This window comes from Mercenaria mercenaria, chromosome 8, assembly GCF_021730395.1.
Source record: "Mercenaria mercenaria strain notata chromosome 8, MADL_Memer_1, whole genome shotgun sequence".
Classification (NCBI taxonomy): domain Eukaryota; kingdom Metazoa; phylum Mollusca; class Bivalvia; order Venerida; family Veneridae; genus Mercenaria; species Mercenaria mercenaria.
In genome coordinates, this window is record NC_069368.1 from 24416317 (window position 1) to 24438357 (window position 22041).

Consider the following 22041-nt stretch of genomic DNA (forward strand, 5'->3'; position numbering starts at 1 on the left):
GAGATTTAACAATCCCCGCGAGGTTAAGAGGGCGACAATTATCGTCTTAATGTTTGCGTGTCTTTCTTAAATTGTCGCGTGTCGGTTAGGCGAGAATTAAAGTGGCACGAACAGAATACAGTAGGGAAGGGGGTAATGAAAGATACAGTAGACACTCCAAATTCAAGAACCTTTACTTGTTCTTTAGCGTGCAAGATGTAAATCACCCGTAAACGGGACTCTTATCCCAATGTTAGTAATTTCTAGGAGAAGCAAAAGTTAGAAAGTTTTTCTTCTGAATCAGTGGTTGGTAGGAAAATAAAAAGTAATAAAGTTTCAACGATAATGTATAGAAAAGTATCTACTGCGTTAGACATGATTTGAAGAAAGCTTTAAAGAATTAGTTTGTGTGTTTTGTGGTGTTTTTGTAATATACTCGTAAGGAATCTCCTTAAATGAAGTTGATTTCTGTTTCTTTTATACCTTAATTCTTGATGATGGTATCGGATGAAAATTAACCTTTTTTTTGTTCTTTTTTTAAAACTTTTTCTTATATAACACGATTACTCATAAAGAATATATCTTAAGTGATGTTGACTTATGTTTTTATATCTTGCTTTTGATGATACCATGTGATAACTGGCTTTTGTGATTTTGAAGTACTACTAAAAAGAATATCACCTTAATTGACTATGAATTTGACATCTTGTTGACGATGGGAGCGGATTTACAGTAGCCACATGAGAGATATCCGCCTTTCAGGTTGTATGATGTCTTCCTTTCTACTTACTGGATTGTCAAGAGACGCGAAAGAGGATAAACTTGAAGTAATTTAAGATCACTTCTAAATCAATAAATTATACTTAGTTACATTGACTTTGTCTCTGTACTATATACTAAAACGTGGGGTATGATGCTGGATAATATTATTCATAGAGCTGCAGTACCTGGTGGCTGTTGTAACATAATTTCTGTCTGCTGTGTCTTCTTTAGTACTGTTAGTGATCAAAATCGGTTTAAAACAGAGAAGGTTTTCTTACGTCTTAGGAGCGTAACAGCAATTGAAGAGAATAGAATTTTATGATGAAAATTCCAAGTGCCTGAGGCGGGATGTTCGAGTCGCACGGGCGGAAGTCCAATGCTCTAACAACTGAGCCAAAGAGTGGACTCCCTGACGCATTTGTCAGAGATTGGATTTAAACTTACAAACTACGAGTAAGCGACCGTAACAATTTCGAAAAATAGACATCTCTGTTGTTTTTTTCAACTTGAACGAAACAAATCATGACTTACATCTTGTACTCAAGGAATGTAAACAACATTCTGTTAAAAGGATACTTTTAAATAAATAATTCAGCGGTGTGTTGAAAATGTAATATATATGTGCACTAAAATCTCTGCCTCCACGGTGAGCCATATTCTTAAATTTCAAACTGCTATATTATTTCGAAAGAAGTCTGTTAAAAAAAAAAAGAAAATAGTTTTACAAACGGCTGGACGCTGACCTTCCTAGTAAAAGAATCAACTTATGATTAAGCTATCCTTCCCATTTAGAAATAGTGCACCAAAACTTTAACCTAAACTTTAAATTAAAAAGAGGGTCATTGACTTTAAAGCGCTCACCTGTGTACACGGCTACAAGTGCGTTTGTATATAACGTAACGGAACAAGTACGGAGTAGGGTTTCTTCTATGTTAGCCTAGATATTATATACATGTCACACACATTTTTTGAACCTAGGGCAATAATTTGAACAATTACGGTTGACAGTACAATCAATGCCAAATATCAAGGCTCTAGCTATTATTGATTCGGAGAAGACTTTCAAAGTTTCCTATATATAAGCCATTCAGTGGTTTTGGAGATGCTGTTTAAAGAAATTGTTGATGAAAAGTGACCACGCCCTCTGGCGGCCATGTTTTTTTGACGAATCTGAAAAAAAAAAGAATAATATTTGTAGAAGACCACTAAAGGACAATTTGTGTGAAATTATTTCAAAATCGGGCTAACAGTTTTATACAAGAAGATTTTATAAGTTTCTACTATATGTATAATAGGGAAAAGTGACCACGCCTCCTGTCAGCTATATTTTTTGACGAATCGGAATAATTTGAATAATCTTGGTAGAGGGTCGCACAAGGACCATAGCTGTGTAAAATTATTTCAAAATCGGACAAGCAGTTTCACACAAGAAGATTTTTTAAAGTTTCCATTATATACATACAGGGAAAAGTGACCACGCCGGCCTGGCGGCTATATTTTTTGACGAATCAAAAGAATTTAAACAATCTTGGTACAGGGTCACACAAGGACCATTTGAGTAAAATTATTTTAGAATCAGGCTAGCAGTTTCACACAAGAAGATTTTTAAAGTTTTCATTATATACATATAGGGAAAATTGACCACGCCCCCTAGCGGCCATGTTTTTTTAAAGAATCGGAGTAATTTGAACACTCTTCGTAGTGGGTGACATAAGGACCATTTGTGTAAAATTATTTCAAAATCGGGCCATCGGTTTAGGAGGAGATGTCGTTTGAAGATTTTTCTATTTTTAGCTTTGGTGATCCCTGTGTGCAACCACGCGGAACCGTTTGAACAACTTTGGAAGAGGACCACCCAAGGAACAACCAGGCCAAGGTTCATTAAAATCCATTCGGTGGTTTTGGAGGAGATGTTGTTTAAATACAATTGGTGACGACGGACGACGGACACAGCGTGATCACAATAGTTCACCATGAGCACTTTGGGATCAGGTGAGCTAAAAATGGGACATAGTTCATGAAAAAATGGATTACAGAGTTATTGACCTTGTGTCATATGATGTTGTTGATGGTGTAGAATAACTATTTTAAGCTTGAATCACATCTATTTATTGTTAACAGAGATAGAGTGAAAGTGCACCAAACTTAAGCTGAAATTCTAAGTAAAAAGTGGAAATCATTCATGACATATTAGTGCAAGAATTATTACCCTTGCATCATATGATGTCAGTAATGAGGTGAAACAAATATTTTAAGATTGAATCAAATTCGTTCTGTATTAACAGAGATATAGTGAATTGTATTAAAATTAACATTAAATTATATGTAAAAAGGGGGCACAATTCTTGAAAAACTGGTTCCTGACTTCTTGCTCTTGTGTCATATGATGTGGGTGTTGAACAAATATTTTAAGTTTGAATCAAATCTTTTCAGGCATAAAAGAGATACAGTGAAAGTGCACCAAAATTTGTACATAAAATTTCAAATACAAAGTGGGATAATTCACGACACATTTTTGCGAGAGTTATTGCCCTTGTGTAGATAATGATGAGATGTAACTAATTTTTTTTTAAAGTTTGAAACAATTCCAACATGTAACAATAGAAGTAAAGTGAAAGTGCATCAAAACTTTAACCAAGGTAATGACGTAGAAAAGGCAACAGTTCGAGCAGGATAGCTCTTCATATTTTTCATGTAGTGCAGCTTAAAATAGGAGCACTTTCAAGAAAGCAGGAAAAAGTAGGAAAATTAGGAAAGCTGGATCCTCTGTAGTTTTAGTTTAATCATATTTTATTGTAATCATCACACAAGACATTATGGTAATGTACATCAAGACACTATTATACAGATACATATGTAAATATATATATACAATAGCAAACTATCATTATACAAGACATATATATTACTACTGTACATTAGGAAGTATTCAGTAACTTTGCGAATGTGCGATCATACAAAAGGGTTGGACCACAAGTTTTACCAACATTAGAAATCGGTCCGTCCCTGGGAGCAGACCTCTATTTTAAAAGTCAGTTGGCTTGAGCAGCCACTTTTGCTACTTATCTTTTTTTTTTTTTTTTTTTGGAGATAGGTTTGACTAGTCAGTTGCAGAATACTCACTCTGTATACACTTTTTGATAAAAAAAATTTCGCCTAAAATGTGTGGGTACTCCCTTTAAGAAGCCACTTTATCTTCTTTTCTATGCTTTGGAAGAAAAGGTTTGACCGTTCATGTAGTCTGCAGCAGCATACATATTAAACAAGATATATATAAAAAAAAATCATTAGGCCTACTCGAGTTTAAAGGGATTGCAGTAGTAGGATATTCTTTCTATTTTGAAGATATTTTGAGCAGAGGATATTACATGAGACCTTTCATATTGAATTTATTTTTAAACGAGTTGAATAAAATAAGTAGGTCAATAGGTCATAATGACGGTCACTGAAAGTCTGTTTAAAGATCGGCATGCAAAACTATACATTTCATTCAAATTTCAGAGCTGTATCTTTAAAAAAAATAAGAAAATAAGTCAGTAGGTCACATCCATGGTCACTGAAAATCAGTTTAAAGATCGGTGTGCAAAACTGTACATGTCATCCAAATTTCAAGGTTGTATCTTAAAAAAAAACAAGGAGTAGGTCATTAGGTCACATTCATAGTCACTGAAAGTCAGTTTTAAGATCGGTGTGCAAACCTGTACATGTCATCCAAATCTCAAGGCTGTATCTTAAAAACCAAGAAAGTAGGTCAGTAGGTCAAGGTTACTGACAAGTGACCCCTAATTATTTGGGATCATAAGGTTATTATAACTAAACAGCCTAGGAAATATGATCAGATAATTTTTGAAGTATTTTTTCCTATATAACTCATATAAAAATTATGTGACCCTCGGGGTGGGGCCTCTTTTCACCCGAGGGGCATAAGTTAAACAATCTTGTTAGAGAGCCACTAGGCAATGCTGCATACTGAATATCAAAAGCCTATGCCGTGAACTTTCAGTCAAGAAGATTTTTAAAAGTATTTTTCCTAGGTAAGTCTATGTAAAACTTGGGACCCCCAGGACAGGCCTCTTTTTACCCAAGAGGCATAATTTGAACTATCTTGAAAAAGGACCAATAAGACCATTTCCTTATTTCCTTATTGTTACCAGTTACTGAAGATGACTAAGAGCCACGCCATGAGAAAACCAACATAGTGCATTTGCGACCAGCATGGGTCCAGACCAGTCTGTGCATCCGCGTAGTCTGGTCAGTTTCCATGCTGTACGCTAACGGTTTCTCTATTTGCAATAGGCTTTGAAAGCGAATAGCATGGATCCTGACCAGACTGCGCGGATCCATACAAGAGACATAATTTGAACTTGAAACAGGACCACTAGGCAATGCAACATACCAAAAATCAAAAGCTTAGGCCTTGCAGTTTCAGACAACACGATTTTTTCCTATATAATTCTGTGTAAAATTTTGGATCCCTGAGGCGGGTAGAGAACCACAAGTCAATGCTACATACCAAACATCAAAGGCCTAGGTCTTGTGGTTTCAGACGAGAAGATTTTTAAAATATTTCCTATTTAAGTCTATGTAAAACTTGAGACCCCCGGGGAGGTGTCTCTTTTCACCCAAGCGGCATAATTTGGTAGGGAACCAAAAGGCAATGCTACATACCAAATACCAATGCCCTAGGTCGTTTGGTTTCAGACAAGAAGATTTTTTTCCCAATATAAGTCAATGTAAAACTTGGTACCCCCGGGACGGGCCACTTTACAACCCAACTTTATAGAGGACCATTAGATTTTCCAATTTTTCCCTATACATTGTATAAGTCTATGTAAACCATGTGCCATATTTGACCCTAGGGGAATAATTTGAACAACCTTGGTAGAGGACTACTAAATTATGCTTCATGCCAAATATCAAAGCCCTATTACCAGTGGTTTTGGACAAGAAGATTTTAAAAGTTTTTCCTTTCGGTTGCCATGGCAACAAGAGTTCTTTATTGAATTCAATTTTTTGAACACTTTTTACAGAAGACCATCAAAGGAACGTCCCTGTGAAGTTTCATCAAAATTGGTGTTTTAGGAGGAGATGTTGTTTAAAGGAAAGTGTGGACGGACGCCGGACGGTGAGCGATCACAATAGCTCACCCTGATACTTTGGCTCATGTGAGCTAAAATGCAAGGCTCTGCGTGTTTAAAACATTCAGTGTGGAAAGTCACAGATGTAATATTCTTTTTATCATATGTTAGCTTTTCCTGCCGTAACATAAAAATTCTACTTTCTTTACTACAATAAACAAGTCAATTTGAACAACGTCTATACTTTAAACAACGTCGACGTCAAAGCTTTATTACTCTAGTGTATTATCAATTTTATGTAATGGCTTTATTTCATTCCCGTGACGTCAAACATGGGATAAATAGTATTAATTGGTGGGCAGAAAATCATAGAAGGTGTGTCTTGATCAGGATCTCAAACTCGCCGAAACATCATTTTTGTGGTTTTAAGTGATTCTCCACCTTTGAACTGGTGGTAGATCATTCCAACCCAAAAACCACTTGGATGCGCTGTCCCAGGTGTTACATATTCTCCGTTTAGATTGGCACCACCGCAGGCATTGTACCACCAACCACCATGTTCATGGTTGGCACAGTTTTGTTGAAGATCTGAATCTCGGTCAGCATCGTATGTTGTAAAATGTTGGTCATTGTGATAAGAAAGACCATAAAGTGAAACGTCATCACCTGTATTTTCAAAAATGGAAGAACAAAAATGTTCAATAAAGAATAATCCATTTACTAAAGAACACAGTCTAATTTGTTTACAGCGGTCTTCGAAGGGAGAGACTAAACAGATCACAATAGACAGGTGACCACTACAGACAGGTATCTCTAATACTATAATAACTATAAAAGCATTCATTATCACATTTTTGTGTGAATTATTGAAATATTAGAGTAAAATAAATCTGGTATTTTCAGTCAAAAATATCAGATATATTTTTCACTGGAAAGATACTATAAAATGGGTAAATTTTGTCAAACAGCTGCGACACGTGTGAAAGGCTTGAGAAACATGTAAAAAATTTGGAAGCTGAGAACTCCCTCCGTATATCAAAGTTGGTCTTCCGGAACAAGTTAATGAAGATACACACACATACCTTAAAGTAATTTCTCAAATTCATGTTCTTGATATTGCCTGTCCAGAGAAAAGTACTGATCAAAAGGAAATCAAAGAGATATGGTGAAACTGATAATGATGAACCACGTATGGTGCTTATAAAACTGTTTAACGGTTGTGATAAACTGAGGAAGAATAAAGGAATTCAAATTTCAAATGACCTAACAATAAGTGCAGTTTTATAAATCATTGACAACTAAGGGACAAAAAACTTATTACAAAGATGAGTGACTACAAATAATAATAGATGATATTGATGAAACTAATGATGCATCTAAAACTGGCATATTTAAACGTGTCTTGCATAAACTCTCCAAAAGTGGCTCTTATATAAGTATAAATTCTGTAATGGTTTGTTGTGTTGAGTTTAACGTCGCACTGGCACAATTCAGGTCATATGGCGACATTTCAGCCTTGATCGTAGAGGCAAACCCCAGGTACCCATCCTTGCATTATTTCATCGCCGCATACCAAATATCTAAGCCCTCGGTGTTGTAGTTTTGAAGAAGATTTTCCAAGTTTTTCTTTTTGTTTGCCATTGCAACCAGAATATTGTATGGAATGGAATTCTTTGAAAAACTTCGGTAGTGGACCATCCAAAAAATATTCAGTCCAAGTTTTATCAACATCCACTAAACAGTTTCAATGGAAAACTAAAAGTGTTTCTATTGGACAATGATGACCAAACTTCTGTTACTGTATGTATGTTTTGACTATAACGGGAGAGAGAGAGAGAGCGAGAGAGAGAGAGAGAGAGAGAGAGAGAGAGAGAGGTGTTTACGGGTGGTTGTTTGATTAATTCAAAATGTACTGGACTTGAAGACTCATTGAAAATTCAGAATCAAATCTCGTCTATGTTTTGACATGTCAATCATACATACCATTTTTGTTTACAGATCTAATGTTTGATATTGATTTAGCGCTGATTCTCCACTGTCCTCTTCCTGAACTAAGTTAAGTACCAGACATCGACTCACCAAGGCTTCAGTAAAAGTATTGTCTCATATAAAATCAAATGAACGCAATTTAACTTGAATTGATATTACCTGCAGTACCAGTACCAGGATCAATGTGAAGAGTGTATTCTGGTCCATTGTCAAGGTAAAAATTCTGGAAGGTTTCATAAGCATTAGTGCCATCAGCTGCCGTGAGGTCAATTCTCAACTCCGTTTGACCTTGGGATGCCATTTCTCACACATACTTGAGACCTGAATGTCGAAAACATTGACTCTACACACATGTAAAAACATTGCTAGCAGTAAAAAATGAATCTATTGCATTTTGCCAACACTATCCTCCAAAGCCATAAATGGCTAACATTTTTCTAGATGTCGTCCTATACTATCAACACAAACAAGTATTACTTGAATGTTTAAACGGATAGGCCTCCAGATGAGAACAGTGTGGATTGTTTTATGGTACCTTTCACACTGTACACCTGAACTTTGTGAGCTATTAGTGGAGGCGGACGGTCTCACGTCCATCATCCTGCATCAAAGTTATTACTTCGAAATCTTTTCTGAAACCACCAGTCTTGATATGTAGCATCCTGTCATAGACCTCTGTCAAAGGTTGTTCAAATTGTTGTATTTGCCCCCTTTTAGAGGCCACCATATTTAAAAATACAAAATCCTTAAAATGACAATTTCTCAAGAACAATTTGATGTATCTTAGACACGATTGGTCTGTCCTTGCATGATCATCTCTCAATTGCTTTAACCATTTCCACTTGGCACCTTTAACAGATCTTCAGAGATAAAAAGCAAGGAAATTCTTTTTAAATGACTTCTTCTCATGAACCACATTATGGACCGAACCTGATCTGTAGCAGCCTTTGTCGGACCTCTCTCAATTGATCCAAATAGCCACAAATTTTGGGACTGCCACAAAGTTATTTTTTAAAGCTTTAAAAAACTTTTAATGAAACTGCCTAATGGCTGCTCATTAATTTTGGTCGGTAGCAAGGTCAAAAGGTCATGGCCCTACTCAGCTGAGCAACAAAGGCCCATTTGGGCCTCTTGCTTTATTTAATTTATTTAAGCTACGGTTCGACAGTGAGGCCGTCATAGCTGACGTGACCACATCTCTCAAACTGTTAAAACCTTTTTATCTTCAGTGGAGAGCTCCACTGTATGCTCTCAATTTTTGCGTGCATTTAGGTTGCTGTCATATGAAGTGTTTCACTTTTGTTACAAGCAAGGGTGACTTAAGTCACCATAAGTGAAAGTTTCATGGTAGACTGTTCCAGATACACACTTTAAAAAAAAAAATATTGATGTTAAATTTGAATTAAAGGATTGATTCAAAATACCTACATAGGTAAGATTATGAATAATCATGGAATTGTATTTAATTACCTACCACCTTCATTGTACAATATGACACGACCCGAATGTTTCCCTGTTAAACGAAGAAGGCTAAACATTGTGTGTTATTGTGTGTCGTTCAAATGCATATTATTATATAACGAGGGCGCAATTCTTTAAACAATGATTTTATTCAGCGACAGATCACTAAATATTATTTCTTAAATATAACTTTTTAAGCAGCATCCTCATGCTAAATCCTTACCTAGCCAAAACTCTGTCTCTAGATTCCCAAATCCATTTTCATACTCTAACGAGTTTTGGTAAAAATCTACAGAACCATCGAAGCGAGACTGAAAAACCTATAAAAGTAAAGAAGACATGTTGAGATTTAATACTTTGTATTTCTTAACACTAAAAAGTGACTTATGCATCATTCTAAAGTTCTCCAGGTGTGGTACTTGGCAACATTAATGATTTCTTTATATTTGTAATTTACAATCAAAAACTCTTTTCACAAAGATTATTCCTTTGGTACTGGTAATATTCTGACCAACGAAAATTCCAGTTTTATCTAATTTGTGTGGAATTAAAAAAACAACAAAAAAACAACACTTGTTGCTTTTATGTCAATTATGATAGCTTGAAAGTCTTCCTTTAGAAGAATTCATATACAGAACATGTCAAAATTACAGTTTTATTTATCTCTTTATCTATTTATCTTTTTTTTTTTCAAAATGACTGATATACAACAGACAAAAATAGATTTTTGATGATAAATTTAAACTACAGTTTTAATTTATCTCTTTACCTATTATCTTTTTTTGCAAAATGACTGATATACAACAGACAAAAATAGATTTTTGATGATAAATTTAAATAAAATAACCATATTTAGAAAACGTAAGTTTCTTACTATAACACCCTTTATTTGGAATGATCTATAAAATCAATATCTTCATGAAATATTATAATAAATGTTCAATTATCTCCAATCAGCTGCTCTGAATATTACACATCATCTAGCACAACACTGTTGTTTATGAAATGCCAACAATGATTTTTTTGGTTAATTAAATGGCAATAAAGAAAACCTTTCACCTGAACAATGATAATTAATGAGAAAACAGAATCTGATAGAACATAGGCGATTTCTCACCAAAAAAGTAAAAGATAACTACGGAAGCACATACCACGCCAAACATTGTGATGTCCAAATGATATACTTTGTTCTTCGCATTTTTCACTTAATGATCGCCTAGGGATTTGATGAGAGAAAAATAGCTAAGTTTTGGTTATGCTGGGTTTGAAAACTCTTCCATTGCCATAATAAACTATTAAGTCTATATGGACAGCTAATAATGTAGATATCACGAAGTAGTAGTGAATTTGACTCTGGTCTTGTTATTTATTAGATAACCGATGGTGGTTTTAAACACCAACGTAATACCATATGCTGATTCAGTTTTCTTTATACCTTTAAACATCATTTTAATTTAATTTTTTTTTTGAAAATGTTTACACTAGAGATTGTTTTTCAAGAAAAACGTGTCTCCCTTCACTTACCACGCAGACATTTCAGTATGTCAAATTAAAGGCCATAAATCCAGGGAAAATCACTTAAAGATTATTCCAAGGAAATACACAACTAGGCTCGGCAGTGATAACTCTTGGGAAGTTTAGTGGAATTTCCATCAGTGGTGTAGGAGAAGTAGCATAGGTAAAACAATGTGACATATAAAGGGTCATGACTCCACAGAAAATCATTTAATCAGAACATGATGGTGATATGCACAACTACGCTTTGGTGAAATACCCAGTCATAATCTTCGTTGATTGTTGGGGAGTAACCCGTAGAAATACAGCCTAATTGTACACAGCAAGTAGTATAAGCACTAAACAATATAACAAATCATGGACAATGAATCTGCTGAATATCAATGAACCAAATAATGCAGTTGATATGTATAATTAGACTTGGCACTGATAACTCCTGAATGGTTTGGAAAAACGGAAACTGGCTTCTCTTCTCTCATACTATCGTGGCGATGGATTCCATCAGGAATGAATAGTCGAGAGTGATTAATGTAAGTTGTAGAACTTGCTTCACAATCGACCTAAAATGAATTATGTATAAACTAAGGTTTGGAAATCTACTAAATAGTGTAAGACAAGTTGCCAAAATATCATAAAACAGGATAAATAAAGGGCCTTAAAGCCCCTAAAAATCAATTAACCAGAAAGTGTCGATATTATACATAATAAGTTTTGTCACTGATACCTCCTGTGAGGTGTGATTGTGTGGTGGAAATCCGTCCAATAATATAAGAAAAATGACCTAGTACCATGCAAATTGGTGAATCAAGGACCAGAACTCTGCTAGATATTATCAAACTAAAAAGCTGATAATATGCACAATGAGGCTGGGCATTGATCGCCCCTGTAATGTTTGGTGGAATTCCGCCAAAGGATATAACAGAAGTGGTCAAAAAGTCATGACATTTGATAAATCAATGGCCATAACATTCCTGCTGAAAATCGTTGAACCAGAAAATACCAAGGATATGCACAATTAGGCTTGGCAATATTTAACTTGTGAAGTTTAGTGTAAATCCATATGGTGGTGTCGGACCCATTATCTATTATCATGACACATAATTCTTACTGTCCAACCCCCTCCTTCCGTGTCCATATCGCAGTATACAGGCAACGAATTTAAAGACTGCCAAAGTTCTACTTCATACACGTCACTTGGCAATGAAGGAAAATATCGATGCATGTCTTTGCAGTCAGTTACTGAAATTAAACGATTATAGTCAACATGAGTTCAATTTTTAACTAAGGTTTTATTTGTAAAATGATAAAATCCTTCTTCTACAATTATATATGTTATCACAGACTTTGTTATTATACAAAATAAATAGATTATCACCTAAAATACTAAACATTATTGAAACTGACAGTTACTCGAGTCAGTGTGGTATTTCCGAAAATGGTGTGGTCTTTCTGGGAAATAATGTTGTCTTTACCTGATGTCAAACAAGTAAGATCAGATATAAAAATGATGTCAACATTGCATGATGGTCTGAAAATGCTGGATAGAATAAAATACAAAGTCAGAATGGACGAACTTCTATAAAATTTCTCAACAATATGTGCATGCCTGCTTCATGGATGTCAAGTTACATTAAAATTTGATGACCTTGTGTCATAAAATCATGACGATGATGTGGAAGATTTATTTAAAGTTTGAGTTGAACTCATTAAATAATATCAAAGATATAGTGAAAGTGCACAAGAATCAACCTGAAATTTTAAGTAAAAAGGGGTATAATTTATGAAATATTTGGTGTAAGAGTTACAGTCCTTGTGTTATATGATGTGGAACAACTATTTTAAGTTTGAACCAAATTCATATTTAAATAACAGACTGAGATAGAGTTAAAGTGCATCAAACGTTTAACATGAAAATTTAAATTAAAAGGGTGATAATTCATAATGTCGTATGATGTGGGTGATAACGTGGGATAATTATTTTAAGTTTGAATCAAATTCCCTGTTTTATAACCGAAATAAAGTGAAAATGCATCAATTTAACCTAATATTCTAAGACATAATAGGGTATCATTCATGAAAAATTGGTACCAGAGTTATGGATCTTGTTTCTTATGATGTGGGTGATGATGTGGAACAACTATTTTAAGTTTGAATCAAAACAGAGACAGAGTTAAAGTGCACCAAAACCTAAGCTGATATTCTTGGTAAAAGGTGGAAATTCATGGAATATTGGTGCAAGAGTTATGGTCCTTGTGCCTTATAATGTCGGTGATGATGGAATAACTATTCTAAATTTTAAGCAAGTAATTACAGATATAAAGCGAAAGTGCATTAAAACTTCAACCAAAGTGTGGACTAGGAATGACGCGGACACCGAGTCATGTAAATTAGTTCTCCATATACTTCGTAAGAGCGAGCTAAAAAATAGGTTTAGCCTTAATTTGGCATTTTAGATTTCGATTTCAGGTTCACACACATTCATGAAAAGTATAACATATCATCATATATATTTATCATTTAACTTGTTCCTACAATTTTGATGACATTTCCTTTTAATTATTACTCGAGGTCAGGCCAAGATTGTTTGAACTGACGGAGAAAGCTCTAACTTTACATCATACACCAAGTCGTGCAGATATTACAAGCGTTTGCAAAAAGATGTGTGTGTTTAGCTTCAGAGTCTCATTGTTTGTTGTTATTTCTCTGGTCATGTTCTCTCAATGTAACCTAAAAAGAAGCATACTCCTTTTACAGGATACTGGTTCCCAAGTTCCAGAGGCTTGACATTTGATACTTGGCTTGTCGGTCCCGTACATGTCATGGCATATGACAGTAGCTGTGTCCATGAGCGACATTTCTCCAGCCTTGTCTAGTGCAACAAAACCATTGTCTATTGTAGGGACACTTCCGCATACTGAAACCAAAAAATTTATTGAAATGTACAAGCAACCTATATGCATGAAAAATACAAGGTTTTAGCTTGATAAAAACAGCAGCGTTCAATGGTTTTAAATTGTTACACACGTAAGGTCTTATTATCTACTTAAAAATGTTTTGCTTTAAATACAAGTACAATGTAAGATCAAGTAAGATAATAAAACATCATGCATCATCATCGACTGTGTTTTTTTTAAAACCAATATCACCCTTGTATACCCATATGGCAGGCTATTTAGTTTCAGAATCTGTCATTACATTTACAACCATGTTCAGTTACAATGTATTACTCAATTTATAAGCTCATGTCTCTATCTTCTGTAATGATCGCCACTGTGTTTTCTAAATCCGTATTGCCCTAGTCGGTCTGTGCTGTGCACATTTTTCTGTATGTATGTAATTAATAAAAGCAAAATTACACTGTTGTGTTGATCTGACCATTTTGTAACACATCTCTTCAGTTCTGCTACTTTTCATATCGCCCGAGTCTGAACAGCACCAGTTTGATGTAATACAAATGCCAAGACCAACAAATAAGCAAGAACAGAACCAATTCGATGTGATACAAATGCCAAGACCAACAAATAAACAAGAACAGAACCAATTCGATGTGATACAAATGCCAAGAGCATTGTAAAAGTCCTAACAGAACCAATGCCACATTACACAAACACCCAAATTAACGCAAGAATTCGAACAGGTTTTATGTGATACAGACGCCAGGGTCAAAGCCTAAGTCCGAACAGAACAAATTCGAGTGCGGGAGGTCGTGGATACGATCCCCGGCCGCGTCATACCAAAGACGTGAAAAATGGTACCCCTTGCTCCCTTGCTTTTCGCTCAGCATTTAAAGGGAAACTGGCTTCTCGTTTCTCATACCCTTATGGCGATGGATTCAATCAGGAATGATGCTTGGATAGTGATTTATATAAATTTTAGAACTTTTTCACAATCGACCAAAAATAAAATTAGTTTGAACTAACAGAACAAATCGATGTAACACAAATGCCCAGATCAAAGTAAGCAATTCATTGTGATTCAAACACCCAGATCAACGTTAAAGTCTGAACAGAACTAATTCAATGCAATACAAACGTCTAAGTCTAAGCCCAAGTCCAAAAAGAACAAACACAAATGCTTGGATCAATGTACAAGTAATTCAATGTAATACACAGCACCCAGATCAAAGTACCAATCCAAACAAAACCAACCATGTAACTAATACAAACTCAGATCAAAGTCGAAATCAGAACTGTACAAATTCATGTAACACAAATGCCAGAGTAATGTACCAGAATTCAATGTGGTGCTAACGTCAGATCAACGCACAAGTATAAACAGTGGTGTTATTGTCACTTTTCCGCGCGTTTCATTGAAATTTAGTGACGTTGAGGGACAATATATTCATTTACTTGTTTTTACGCGTTTTAAGGTAGAATCCTATCGGGCTCGGACACCAACCAATCCCTCGGGATTCTGCAGATGTTATAACACGAAAACAAAAATCCAAATAGAACCAATTCGATACAACCAATTCCATGCAATACAAATTCCCCATGAACAGAAACAATTCAATGTGATACAAATGCACAGATCAACATACAAGTCCGAAATGAACAAATCCTATGTAATGCTTGGTAGAATCCAAACAGAAACCATATTTGATGTAATACAAATTCCCAGTTTAACATGATAAATATAATATTGTCCTCTACCTAGTTCGGAAAGTGTATGCTGCATAATTATGATAATAATTAACAAACTATTCAATGATTTATTGATTGTATGTCATTTGAGCACTTCTAAGTTTTACTTATGGTGCAATGTAGCTGCAGACATTGTGTGGATCGACTTTTATTTGTCTGTAAGTCCGGAACATGGTGGGGTTTTAAGCAGAGAAACTAACATGCATCATTTTAACCCTTCGCTACCAGTGCAGACTAACGTACTGGCTGATCATGGTCTGCGCTGTTCGCTATTCAGTCAGCAAGTATTCAGTGAGCACTCCTTCATTCAAATAATAGATAGACCAGTCCATTTTAGAAGCTTAACAGGGTAAAGGTTAAAATGCAGAAGGAATCTATCAAATATGTTTTTCCTTACAGTACACAAAGAAGAGTGGTAAAAGGAGTATATTTTGGCTTAATTATTATACAAAATTCGAATAGCACCATTTACATGATAAACATGTTCAAAGTGCTTTACATAATGCAACAATTTACACAGAAAGAAAGTCAGTCATGTGCGCAAAATTTATCCACTACCAGTGCAATTACAGTGTAACCTGACAACAAGGACAGATTCAGACAAATTCACAGAACAGAGAGAAAGAGAGGTTTTAGGTATACTTCACAGCATGTCTGGCTAACGTAGTCTAGCTCTTCGTGAGAAGATATACTTGTTCTTCAATGTGCCCAACGTTACATGCACAGCCTTCTTTCTTCGGAAGAACAGTACTTTTCTCAGGTAGAACTAGTACTGTTCCTTCAGTAAGGTAGAAGACACCAAACAATGCCTTAGAAATTTCCAGCGTATGGGCTCAGAGTCGAACCGCTGACATCTTGATTGACAATCAAGCGTATTACCAGTCTAGAAAAACGAGTAAGAAAAAGACGAAAATAAGTCAAGCTTAATTTCCTCTTAAAACAAGTATATTCAGTGAATTGGTATACCCCGCCGAACGGGATAAAAGTTTCCTGCTTGAAGAAGCATTCTCTGACTACAACAAGAACTTAAGTGCAATTTTAAATAATTTCAGTCTTTTTGAAAGCTATTAATTCTAAATTATTGATAAAAAACATGTTCTATATTTGGTTATGACCTTGATCTAAGCTATCAAAATGTACAAAAAATACCTCTTCGAAAGCTAGGTTGCATAACTAAGATTTTGTGAGAAAACCACTTTTCTATTTTGAATATCGATGATCTTGACCTTGAACTAAACAACTCAAAATAATCTGAAATCATTTTTTCTTCCATGCAAGCTTCTTGAAAGCCATATCCTATTCCTTACTGAAAATATTGATCAGAAACAATTTTCTATTTTAGTTGTTTTGATTTTGTTTTGACACAATTCAAAGTCATAATGTTATGGTGACTTTCCGGCTTTGATGGTTGAGGAAAACACAAGGTATTTTATTACGGGCGGGTACGTGGGTAAGAACCACCAACCTTCCGTAAGCCAGTTGGATAGCTTCCTCACATTGAGAATTCAACGCCCCGTGTGTCTGGATGGACAAAAAGTGGAACAAAATCAATTATTATACATATGTACTACATGTATAATTGTTAATGGCCATAAATCGTGTCTTCATGAAACAATTTGAATGAAATTTGCAAGGCCGCAGTTTTCTGTAGCAGTCAACATTTTCACAAAGTTTTACTGAAATTTTTCCAACCGTGTCTGAGATAAAAAATTAAATAAAACAATATAGGTCATACATGTACAAATGGCCATAAATCTTGTCATACTCATGCAAACTCACCCAAAGTAACAGGGTAGCATTTCCTATCCTACAGCATTTAACTTTCCTATCATGTTTTAATTAAATACTCGTGTCATAAATATGGTTTCGGACGGACGGAAAGACGAGCGGACGGACAAAGCCAAGACTAAATTCCTCCAACTTCGGGGCTGGATGGTAAGAAAAATACATCATGCGCTTGACTGCTACATTAAGCGTTCACTTGGTTAAGTTATGAGACAAACATATCTTGAATAACATTATAACTTACCTATACTTACGCAGTGAAACCCGTCTTTGTCTGGAAAACACTTTTGTTTTTCTGAACATGGACGCTTGCCACACACGCCTGCCATTTCCTAAAATATGCTTTCTATGTCAAGCAAATGTAAATAAGTACTACTTTATTATTAGAAGTGTGCTACTTAATATTCAGAATAATATTCACTCGTTTGATCTTAATAAATTCAATTGATTTGTCTGGCTACATGATGATCAATACAACAAATAAGTAAGTTTAAGTGATTTTGAAATATGCAAATTTCATCCTTAAAAGAACTTTAATAAACTAGATATGTGACACCAGCTAAGTCTTTCTGTCACTGTTATATCACTCCAGGTGTAATATTTGTAAGATATATATAACCAGGCTATAAAAGCAGCCAAATTCTTTCACTAAATTTTTACAATAAATTAAGATTTTATTACTTTAATTTCAAATTTTGTGAATTAAGTAAAAATTATTGATGTATCTATTTTTTAAACATTATTTGTTTTGACATATGTTGCCTACCTTAATATTTCTTGCATATACATGTAAGAAAATTTACTTCACTTTTGAAACAATTAGATTATAAAGCAACCTTTGCTTTTAGCACCTTACTTACATATAGGCTATTGCTATCAAAACACTTAGCTTCCTAAACTGATTAAGTGTTTGTATTTTAAGCTTATTTATAGTCTCCACTGGGCGACTTCTCCAAAAGACTGATAATAATGTTAGTGGGAGGCTAGTGCAAGATACAGAAGAGGCTCCAATTCCAGAAGCTTCGCTGTTTCTTAAGCGTGCCAGGTGTGTTATCACTGGACTACTGCGTCCGCTCTTAGATTAAGTGTGAAGCCAACACATGTTCTTAAATGAACACATTTTGTTACAATAGTTTTCATTGGGTAAAATACAGAATTACATTTTTAGAATTTTATTGGTTAATATGGTTACCCTAGAGATTGTCCTTGAAAACTTTTAGAACTAAAAAGCAGTTTTCTTTGTAATTTCGAATAAGCAATCTCTAAGTCGGAATTATATAATACAATTTTGGTGCTTGTCTTAGACATGTACATCTTTAATAATGTTTGGAATACTGGATTATACTGAAATATTGATTTAACATTACATAAACTGCACATTAGTGTCCACCATAAAATAAAGGAATTAATACCTAAACTGAAATTAAGTTTGTCATACGTGCGAACATACTGAAGCAATGATCCTCAATAGTCTGTTGACTGGTCGGTCATAGGTGGTCAGTTACAGACCACTTGAGTATGATTTCTCCACAAACCGACAAAGACTATTTGGAGCCGCCGAACCGACGGTCACATATATACAAACTTTTGAGCAGTTTGTCTATTTTTCACTAAGACGAGAACTCAAACTCTGGTTGAGTAAACCCCCAGACAGAACACCAGGTGCACTTTAACAATCCCGTGTTTTATGACTCTAGGTCAAGTGCATTTTAGATGCATGGGACACAAAATCTTATCCCTTTAATGCATATTGTTGACTAAGTCAAGGGCCATAACTTCATCCATTGAATAATGTTCATGTAATGCTTATAATCCTAAAATACTTATGAGATACATGCAGCACAAACTTTAAGGCTCTTTTTATACATGTTTCGACTTAGTCAAGGGTTATAACTCTAGTCTGACTATGAAAAATCCTATATAAAACATCAGGTGCATAGTTTCACAAGCTCTAGGTAAAACAGTTTTTGAGATATGCACAACACAAATTTAATTAAGAAAGAAAAAACTATTGACTTAAAGAAGGACTTATTCACTCCATTGACTTAAAGAAGGACTTATTCACTTTTTGCGCTAAGGTGACGGTATGGACAGACAGACAATGGTTTGAAAGCAAATCTAAGTTTATTTGTCCCCTCCCCACTCTAGCAATGCATGTGTGTGTGTGGTGGGGGGGGGGGGGGGGGGGGGGGGGGGGGGGGGGGGGGGGGAGGACTGGATAAAAAAAGTAGTCTTTACAATGTTGACAAAATAGCAAGAGTTGCATTATCATGTAGTCATATAACATTTTAGGTTATTTACACTTCGGAGAAAAATGGCTTATGTATTGTAATTTTGAGTGGAAAAGAAAAAAAATGTAGTAATGATGTACATGAAATGACTAAATAGAACTTTACCCCAAAGCATAACCAGCAACATTTTTTAAAAAATCTAAGAAACTCACACTTGGCCACTCTGTGATGTCGGAGTATACGGCTCCTGGCTTGTTCTCGAATTCCGTCGTCTCGGCAGATTTACTGTCGGCGTCGTTCAGTTTACATTCACCTTTAAAGTAATCGGTACTTTTGCACATAGACAGATAAAAACATTCACGAACGCATTCATGATGTCCTTTTACCATCAGTTCCGTTATTTCATGTCCGATAAGACGTTTATTTAAGTGTTCCTTTTTTATTCGAAATGCTTTACATGATTCTGCTCTAACGCATGCAAACATACAATACACAATATACAGTTTTATAATCATTTCCCCAATTGATCTTTAAAGCGTTTAGGTTAAGAATACATAAATTTTACAAATTTTGCTGAGATTCCACACAAACGCTTGCAAATACACGAAACAATTAGATGAATAATTCTATACTTAGTTTTTTCCCCCTACAATCAGCTTTTAAACATTTAAACCTTTCTCGGGTGTCTCAGTGAAACATATCCCACAATGTCCAAGTTTTAGTGATTAACAAAGTCACTGACAAAGGTCCTTTTCATGCAAAAAGGTCCTATTATTTGTACCTACAAGTGCACTGTTAGCTTGAATGCAATTTATTAGATTTCAGACCAGAGTTGATTGAAAGAATGAGAAGCTGTTTGTCCGGATATCCAAATCTATTAAAAAAAAACTCTAAAAGCTGTTAGTGGTTTGTGTTAAATGGGAATATAATGGATTTAGCAAAGCCTGCCAGTTTACGAATTTTTAAAAAGAATTTTTGATCAGTTATCTGGAATTTATTGTCATTTATCAATGATCAGTGATACACATGGGATAATAAAGTTACCGAGACAATAATTCAAAAATGTTGTAACAATGAATCACTTATTTTCTAAATAACGTAAAGAAATATTTTTTTCATATTGACAAGAAAAGAATATATAATTAGCAACCAGGTTCCACGGCCTTTCAACTGAAATCAATACCTGTACTACTTCTGTATTTAGATTTATTAGAAAACGTCATTTTCCAATGTTGTGGCACTTAATTAACAACCAAACCACATTCATATGGGAATTGTTTATGACATTTAACTTTAAGCAACCAGTAGACGATCATAAAATATGAATAATTTTTTCTGGTTTAGTCAAAAAAGGATGTCGGAACAATGGTAGGTCGAATTCTGATTTTTTTTGTCGGAACAATGGTAGTTTGTACAAAAGAGATCGAATTCTGTTGAATATAATTCTATTGACTTACTCATTTATCGGCGCATGACTATTGTTTGAATGAAGTTTAACAAAACAGTGTTTTAGAACTAAACTATACAACAGTTTCAAAAACCTAGCCATGCATTTTTCGCAACACGTTTTGCAATGTAAAACAATGCAATAAATATTGTTTGTTTCTTAGTAATTCAGTTATTTCATGGATGCTTATATATCAACATTTTATAGAAAAGGAGAATACATTGTTTTCTGCGGAACAAATCATTTGGATGCGGTATATAAAAGTCAGATATGCAGAACAATATTATAATAATTGTAATAAAAGTAACTTTATAAGCAGGAGAACATATATTTGGCTACAGTCAGGTTAACGTACTTAAGGCCCTATTACATAATGATTTTAAATTTCTATTCTTAGTACGTAACATACTGTATAATAAAAGACATGAATTATACAAGAATCGTGGAAAACCAGGTCTTCAATGGGTTGATGCGTACGTGCGTGTGCAGATGTGTGTGTGTGTGTGTGTGTGTGTGTGTGTGTGTGTGTGTGTGTGTTGTGCGTGCGTGCGTGTTGTGCTTGTCCATGCATACACTGCTGTGGTTTGTGGTCTAGGGAGGTTGTGTTTTGTAGCGTGGCTTTCTCTTTTGAGCAGTCATTATTCTTTTTTTTCCTCTACCCCAACACCTCCACGCCTTTCTCTATCCCATCCCAATTTTTGTGTCTTGTATATGACTAACATATATTTGTTATTTGATTTTTGAAGCAGCAGGTCTTGCGCTAAATTTTCCACATCAGTTTATATTTGTAGCGGGCCTACTTTGCGATGTATGGCCTTTGCAGTAAGGCCTAAAAAAATGCTTTGTTTCCGGTAACTTGCTCAAAAAATTAGGGTTGGTAGGTCGGAATATTTATTGATATTTTTTATTAAGTGAGATTTTTCGGAAATAAATTTTGTGTTAAAAAATGAATAGAAATATGCCTTTAGAGAATCAGTAAGTTGATTTCTAACATCACTGACCATGCTTCAAGCATAGAAAGTGCAGTTTTGTTAAAGAGTTGAAAACGAGTCTCCAAGGCCATAAAAACATTACGGTCGGACCAAAAATTTAGGGTAGGTCGGGATACCGGACACAAACAGATTTTTACGCCTAAACGTATGCGCCATAAT

General features: G+C 34.9%; 1 protein-coding gene across 1 annotated transcript; it reads right to left on the reverse strand.

Moving 5' to 3' along the window:
- Positions 1-5523: 5523 nt before the first annotated feature.
- LOC123565835 (fibrinogen alpha-2 chain-like) lies at positions 5524-20001 on the reverse strand. Its single transcript, XM_045359615.2, has 7 exons — positions 19656-20001; positions 17457-17544; positions 13528-13698; positions 11893-12023; positions 9493-9589; positions 7968-8129; positions 5524-6485 (listed from the first exon to the last, which is right to left on the reverse strand). The coding sequence occupies exons 1-6, from the start codon at positions 19956-19958 to the stop codon at positions 8113-8115; spliced, it is 807 nt and encodes a 268-aa protein (XP_045215550.2). The 5' UTR covers positions 19959-20001; the 3' UTR covers positions 5524-6485; positions 7968-8112.
- Between the last annotated feature and the right edge of the window lie 2040 nt (positions 20002-22041).

What these genes read in the sequence shown, in the direction of transcription:
- LOC123565835 (XM_045359615.2), bottom strand. Translation starts at nt 19,958, where the DNA reads ATGATTATAAAACTGTATATTGTGTATTGTATGTTTGCATGCGTTAGA. An exon ending in ACATCACAGAGTGGCCAAGT is followed by an intron (nt 17,545 to 19,655) that starts GTGAGTTTCTTA and finishes AGCATATTTTAG; the next exon opens with GAAATGGCAGGCGTGTGTGG. An exon ending in ACCAGTATCCTGTAAAAGGA is followed by an intron (nt 12,024 to 13,527) that starts GTATGCTTCTTT and finishes GTTTAATTTCAG; the next exon opens with TAACTGACTGCAAAGACATG.